Source organism: Phytophthora cinnamomi (genome assembly GCF_018691715.1).
Source record: "Phytophthora cinnamomi strain GKB4 chromosome Unknown Contig110, whole genome shotgun sequence".
NCBI classification, from domain to species: Eukaryota; Oomycota; class Peronosporomycetes; order Peronosporales; family Peronosporaceae; genus Phytophthora; species Phytophthora cinnamomi.
Window position 1 is genome coordinate 115,630 of NW_027151043.1, and position 7,465 is coordinate 123,094.

The 7,465-nt window shown below is 52.8% G+C and overlaps 2 protein-coding genes across 2 annotated transcripts; both read right to left on the minus strand.

Annotated features, from left to right (window-relative positions):
* Positions 1 to 3,214: 3,214 nt before the first annotated feature.
* On the minus strand, positions 3,215 to 3,625 carry IUM83_19973 (Immunoglobulin-like fold; the record flags this gene model as incomplete). The annotated part of the gene is made up of 1 exon (XM_067945043.1): positions 3,215 to 3,625. The coding sequence occupies one exon, from the start codon at positions 3,623 to 3,625 to the stop codon at positions 3,215 to 3,217; it is 411 nt and encodes a 136-aa protein (XP_067782159.1).
* Positions 3,626 to 4,417: 792 nt separating this feature from the next.
* On the minus strand, positions 4,418 to 6,296 carry IUM83_19974 (uncharacterized protein; the record flags this gene model as incomplete). The annotated part of the gene is made up of 2 exons (XM_067945044.1): positions 4,418 to 4,912; positions 5,964 to 6,296. 2 exons carry the CDS (start codon positions 6,294 to 6,296, stop codon positions 4,418 to 4,420), a joined length of 828 nt encoding a protein of 275 aa, XP_067782160.1.
* Positions 6,297 to 7,465: the final 1,169 nt, after the last annotated feature.

A 7,465-nucleotide genomic window follows, 5' to 3' on the forward strand; every position in this document is an offset into this window, starting at 1 on the left:
CGCGTGGGACTGGCGTTTCCTTCCGCAGTGTACCCAACTTCTCGAGGCCCGGCGTCGAGGCTGGAATATCTGCTGCACTACCCTATGAAGACTGCGCTGTCCGATTTTGTGCGCCGGACGAAGATGCCTCTCGCTGAGTTTCTTGTGCTGGTCCTCTGCCAAACGCCGGAGGATTACCGTCCGAACAAGAATATGATCCCCGCACTGTTAAACAATGTCTGTGCCGGTTATCCTCATCTCCAGAAGCTCCAGCAAATAGCCGCAGAGGGTGTCAAAGTCCAATTCACTGAACCACCCCCGCCGGTACAACCGACCTGTCCTTTCAACCACGGGTCCGCCCGCGAGCGGCTAAACGTTCTCAGGAAGAATATCCGATCCGAACAGGATGCGTGACGGTGCCTTGTTTTAGATAATGGCATTTTGACATTATGGCCGGAGGTATATTGTAGCCCGATTGGCGTTGTCGACAAGTCTGGTGGAGATTCTAACGTGTCGGGCCGGATGATCCACGACTTATCGTTTCCTGAATACTCTTCAATCAACGACCTGACGGATCAAGACTGCATTGAACGACCCGAATACTTCCACTGCGACGCCATCGCGGCGGAAATCCTCCGGGTCTCCGAGACTAACCGGATACTGAAGTGGGTCTCATGGCCGGGGACATAGCATCGGCCTTCTGTCACATTAGTCTTCATAGCAGCAGTGTCCACTGGTTCGCATGCGTGATTGACGAAGATATCGCTCTGGTCATCGAGCTCGCTGCACCGTTCGGTTTGGACCGGTTCTCCTGGCTCGTCCGAGATCGTCGGCGGCGCAGTGGCCTACACCCATGGCTCCGATTTCAACTCTGATAATCCCTTCGGGTTCTTCCTCTACCTCTGGGTCGATAATCATATCAACGTGGCTACCAAGGTCGGTTCCAAATATGCCGACACGGATCGGTCCCTCCGCTTCGCTATGCTGACCGTCCTCGGCGAGGGTGCCATCAAAGGGCGCCATCAACGAGGAAGAGTTTACACCCTGTGCGCCGGTCCAGATGGTGTTTGGGCTATATTTTGATACCCTATCGCGTACTGATTCGATGCCTGAATCGAAGATTTTCTAGGCTCACCGGCTCGTCGCGACTGCTTCCCACTCCGCCTCTATGTCACGGACGAACTTCTGCTCTCTTTTGGGTAGCCTACGACACGTAGCTACCTGTATCGGCGGCCGGACCATTCCTTCAACGGCTGCGTATGCGGGAATTCTTTACTCACTGGTTCCACGCGGTACCCGTGTCGGACGACATAAAGGCCGATCTGTGCTGGTGGTGGATGCTTTTACACACACACACCAACTTAACGGTGTCCCTATGGAATATTTTAACGTACCCCCGGTCGCTACGGCCGTCATCGAAATCGACGCCTCCGACTACGTTTTGTGTGCACCGGACATCGTGTCTCGGACCGCGCTGACCTACCGTTTTAACCCGCGTGAACGACACCTCATTGCGGATTTCAAGTCCTCGCACGTGAACCGTTTCGACATCAACCTCCGGGAACTGCTGTCATGTACGTTCGCTGTCCACGCGTGGGGGTCACGCTGGGCTCTCACTCTGCCGCGGCGCCAAGAGTTTGCCTACATTCACGTTCGTATCGACAATACGTCTGCAGTGTCATGGCAGAACAAGATGGCCTCTCGCAATCCAAGAGCCCAAGTCCTCATTCGCCTGCTCCGATGGTGAGAGTTGACACACCGCCTCCGCTTCTCGGCCGCTCATTTTGCGGGATCCGCTAATACTCGTGCTGATGCAGGGTTTGTGCTCGTCGGTCGCGACTTCATTTCAGTCTCCAACGCCTGGTTGGTCGCAGGTCTCCCCCCCCCTCCCCCATGTGGACGTCGACGAGCTGACCACCCTCTGCCAGCGTTTCTCCTCCAGCATTCCGTTGCCGACTCCATCTTCGCCAAATACAGCGGCATCTTGTTAGACTGGACAGGATGGACGTCGCACCGAGGGATAACCCCGTTGCTTCAAGGCGTGTCGATCCCCGACTGCGTGCTCTGCATATCAAATTTAATCCTACCTGGGCTTCAACACAGTTACGGTTCAGGCGGGCCGATCCGGAGTGACTCCATACTCAATACGCTCCAGGGTATCAAGCATTTCTTCTCCGCTCAAGGGCACGAGTTCCAGATCGCTGATCCCCACGTCAGCATGCTCATTAGAGGTATCAAACACCTTGACGCTCCTCGCCCCAGCAAGTCGCCAGTCAGCATCCAGCTCCTCGAGTCGTGCTTTCACGTCTTACCGCTCTCAGACCCGTACGCTCAAGCGTTTTTTTTTTTTTTTTTTTTTTGGGGGGGGGGGGGTCTGACTCTGGCATTTTTCTTCCTCCTACGGCGATCGGAGATAGTGGCGACCGGTAGCAGCTGATACAAGTGGTTTGCTCTGCGAGTAGGCGACGTTATGGCAGTGGCAGAAGACGGGTCCAAGGCCTATGCAGTCTGCATTCGCCTACGAGACCCCAAGACGAACCAGGGAGGAACTCGGACACGGATTTGGGGCATAGCCACGTGTAGGACTTGAAAGCGTCGGAAACCCAGCGCCCATGAAACTGAATGGCGAGGGAATCCGTTCCAGCAGGGTACAGGTGAGTCGCACCTCCTGCCCTTAGCGAGTGCGTGCCAAACTGCCTTGCGTCACCGCCGTTGTGAACCGCTGCCTTCTTGATGATCTCGGAAAGATCGGCAGTAGAGACGCATGCTGGTCTCCCGTGCTTGTTCATGAACATGGACGCCGGAATGTCGAGTGGGAGAACTCCTCGCGCTTGAAAGAGTATAACACCGGACACAGGTACCGATGACTGGACCACCGCAACTTCCCGATTATTGGGGTACGCCGCCAGGATAATCAAAGGTTCAAGGGGCGACTCCACTTTTCATCACTGAACTGCCCAGCACGGCTAGATTGGGGGTTCCCCTCTCCTCGTCCCAATTCGGATAGAGGTCTAACCATTGCATAAGCGTCCTTAATAGAGTAGTGTGTTTGTCCCTCAAGTTGAAGTGGAAACGACCAAATCTCCGCTAAAAAAGATTGCAGCGACCCAATTCATGTTTTTGGAGTGGAAAATAACAAAAGGGGGTATTCGTAAAGATTCTTCGTTTCATAGTTTGATGGTGAAATAACATGCACAAACAACCGCGTTGGAACAGCAAAACGTCCACAGCCCTTTTAAGGAAGAAACTTTTGTACGGAATCACTGGGGAAGCCGGAGACACCCGGACGGGTACGCATCATAGTAGGCGGTGGCGCCCCCCAAGCGCGTGTTGGCTGCTGACCGCTCACCAGGTACGCGCCGTCGAACGTGGCCGTGTACACAAAGCCGTTCTTGGCCGCGTTGTAGGGCGCGCGCGCGACGCCGACGCTGTCCACGTTGGGCAGCTGCTCCAGCGCCATCTCCAACTCCACGGCGCTCGCGTACCACGCCACGCACGACGTCGTGGCCGAGCCGCGCGCGTTGGTGAAGGTCACACGATCGCCGCCGGCCGGTACCGCCCTGTCCATCATCACCGTGGGCGTCTGCACTTCGTCCACGCGGCGCGCCAGCTCCACGCGGTAGCCCAGCACAGGCGCGCCGTTCATCCCCTCGGGCTTGACGTGCAGCGGCGAGAAGAACTGCCAGACACCAGAACCTTCTCGAGCGGGCCGGGCGCGTCCTTAGACATGAATAGCTGGGCGCACACAACGACGAAGATCAACAGCAACGCCACGCACAGCATCGTAACGATGAAGCCTGTTGCAGCGCGCGGGCTGATGCACCGAGGCCTGCGTCGCTGCATGAATGCTCGGCTGCTCTACCGCGGACCGAGATATCTGCTCTCCTGGTCTGGATCGTCATGTGAGACTGGTGCGAAACGGTGCGATCTTCGGGCGAAGCTGAAGTGGGTGGAGGACCATTTTGCATTTGTACCAAGTTTGCCAATTTTTGGATAGAAACGAAAAGTGGGCAGCCTTCGCAACGATGTACCTACCACCTAAATGGTACAGTCGCGTTGCCGAAAGGAAGAAGGGATTCTTTTTTGCGATCGTCTGCCATTGAGATTGCATTCGCCTCGTGCACAACCTGGAGAAGCGCTTCCTAATAACACCGTACCGCACACAGCAACCTCGGCCGTTGATAGGCAGCTTACTCCCTATAGGCTGTGGATCACTGATAATTCACTTGCCTTCGAGCGCTCGTACCGATCCCATATTTTCGTTCCAAGAGCTAAAACAAATCCTGAATTCAAACGGGAAAGTGTCAATTATTGGAATAGTCGGGCTGGTACTCGCTACATGTACACAATTGATCTTTTGCGCCGTCGATAATCGGTAGTAGCCTCACCTTGAGAAATCCACTACTCAGATGCATTGGAGCAGGAATTTGATCCGAGTCTAGTTCACGGTCCACACGGCACCCACCTGGTCGAGCTCCTTGCCCGACGAACCAGCAAAGCCGCCCAGTTGATAACCGGCCGGTGCGCAAACTGTTCCGGTCTTGGTCGTGGGGGTACCGCCAGCAATCGATCTGCCACTAGTAGTGCTGATCTTGATGTAGAAGATGCGCATTTTACCATGGTATTCATCCCAGTGGGCCTCCAAACACTGGAAGCGTTCACCAGAGTTCAGGGTGAGAGTCTGTGGGTTACCGCCGTTGCCGCCGTGGAACAGCTTAATCCTCTCCTTGTACAGGCTTGTAACGTCGATTCCGACGCCATCCACACGTTCACCCGTGCGGATCGTGACGGAGTGCACGCTTTGTCCCGGGGTGGCAAAGGTCATATCCGAGAAATTGGTGCCGTAGGGGTCGCCGAATTTCTGGCTCAGTCTATAAATTTCCGAAGACGCGTCAGTGCCGCTTGCCAGTAGCATAACCACTGCCACCGCGACCTGAAAGAAGAACTTCATCGTTGTAACTCGAGTTTCTTGGTGGTAGGTTGGAAAACTAAGAATGAAACGGAGATCTTCGTAGGTACACGGTAATTTACGATACGTATTACGTGACGACTTACGGGACGGTTTCAAAGGTATAGTTTACGGGGCGACCCGTCAACTAACAATTGCATTTAACAACGAGTGCCCATGAAGTCTAGGGTACAAGAGAGTACGGACTTTAAGTTACAATATCACTTTTCATTTTGCCCTTTTCGAACCCAAGATTTCACAACGGTATACATTCCCAGATCGCCGAGACCCTGCGAGCTGCCGTTGACTCGATTGAACTGATACTGTGCCTAACTCATGGCATCGAGCCTCGCTTCGCACTGCATGCGAAGTTTGCAAAGGTGCTGCAGCATCCGGCACTACGGCAAGATAAAGATAGGATCGATTGATCGGACAGATTATGTACAGTCTTACAGTCTGTAAGGTACATGCACATCAATTCTCGTTTCTTATGAATATGACCAGTATGGATAAGGGTTGAGTGTGTCTGCGTGGTTGTGCACCTCGAGATATTGCTTGATGCTGAAACTCATTTCAGAGACCTTATAGGGCTCATGACTATATTTCCTGAAGTCGACAACCTTAGGCCAGACCAGGGATTTTACATATACATACCTACTGTGCGTGTATTAATACGTACCTACACTGAGCCTCCATTGGAGAGTCAGAGAGGACTGACAACGACCACTACTGTAATAACAGGTGTATCCGGAGAAGTTGGCGAGGCAAGGCACAAACAGTGATTGCGGCCTCGCAAACGCACGTACAGAATATACCGCCACTTCCGACACCATCTGTTCAGTACGTTTTGTGCACTATATAAATTGTTGTGAGGTTAGCGACCTACAATTGAATCGATGCTACGCGCAGCATGACATCAACTACATCTTCGTCGCAGTCCTCGGTTTGTACGACTTCGTCCTCAGCATCGGGTGCTGCAATACCGCGAAGGGGGACTGCTAGGCCTGTCTTCTGCATCGAGCGCGGGGCCCCCCACCTCAAAGCGCAGCTTTTTAGCTTTCCAAGTGATGACCTTTCGATTTAGACACATACCACGCTGCTCGGCTTTCTCGATCCAGCCTTCTAGCCTTCTTTCGAGCGCAGGCGCCTTCACCTTGAGGGGTTTGCGGCGCTTGCCTTGGCCGTACGCCTCCTTCATGATGGCGCCTGCGTTTCGAAGTATGTCAGAAATTGTGTTTCGAGCAGGAGGATCACGCAGGCGGAACTCCTTTTTAGCCCACTTGGCTAGCTGGGCCTGCGTCATGGCTGGTGTGGCTGCATGCTTACGAATAAGCTCTCGCTTGTTGTCTATGGTCATCCACTTGCCCATGGTTGTACTGTGCTGGTCGCCGCAAATACTCGAATGGTGCTTATCGCCTCGTACCGAACGAGTCGTTCAGAATTGGTTTTGGCGCGCGAGCGAAAATTACCTACTAAATCTAATATTTGAAAGTGCCAACAATAATAGAGGTCATTTGTTATCGGCAGTGTCGGAAGTGAGAGTACCTTCTGTACGTACATGTGATGCATACAACTCATCGATGACAGTTTCCAAAGACACATCCACACCTTCACAACCTCTCCTACCACGATACTCGCTCTAGCCCCTATCAGCAACAGCCGCAGTTAAAAAAAAACTTCATCTTACATGTAGCAGCGCCAGTTTCGATATAAAGGCGTCCACGTCTGCTCACCTTCAGATACGCAGCCGTAGAGAGACAGAAGCGTACACGATGCGCTTCATAATCCATTCAGTGTCTATGTATACGTTAGTTACCGTCGGTTGCGTTGTTGTACATGTGCGTCGTTTTTAATTACCCCCTCCCCCCAACACGAGACCTTCTGGTTGCGCTCATTAACCGAATCCCTAGACACGATAATCTTTATTTCAAAGATAGACTTCCATAGTGAAGTCAACATATTCTCTGGATTTTATCCAGACTCCTTAGGCGGATGCCGCTCAGGTGCCATTATTCTCCAATCGAAATACCTGCTGAATATGATTCGTTCGGTTCGGTTGAATTGGCGCTTGACGGAACTGTAATGTTGAATTACCTGTGCTTTAATCAAATTATGCTGGTGTGTTGACCCATCCAGTTTTTATTAAGTTAAAACAGCCTATTATTTCAAATAACTTGTACTCGAGTATAATACCTGTGACAGGTAATTTATCTGATCACTCGAGCGACATCGCGATTTTTTTTCCGCGTTCAGGTGTGAGTGGTGGTCACCTCCGTTCATTAAGTGTGAACACCTGAAGAATGGGGGGGGCAGTCCCAACGGATTAATTGCGTGATCGTAACTGCGTGACGCGTAACCTGGATCAACCTTCGTGCCACACTATCCAGGCTAGTGCCTCGCCTCTTCAGGAGGGGAGAACGTATAGCGTCCAGACAGCGAGGTGTGGCACGCATAATTTTCGTGGGCGGCCATGGCGTTCTGAACCAAGTAGTGGATGAGCTGCTTAAGAACGCAGTGCCGTCTGAGAAGGCCATCCAG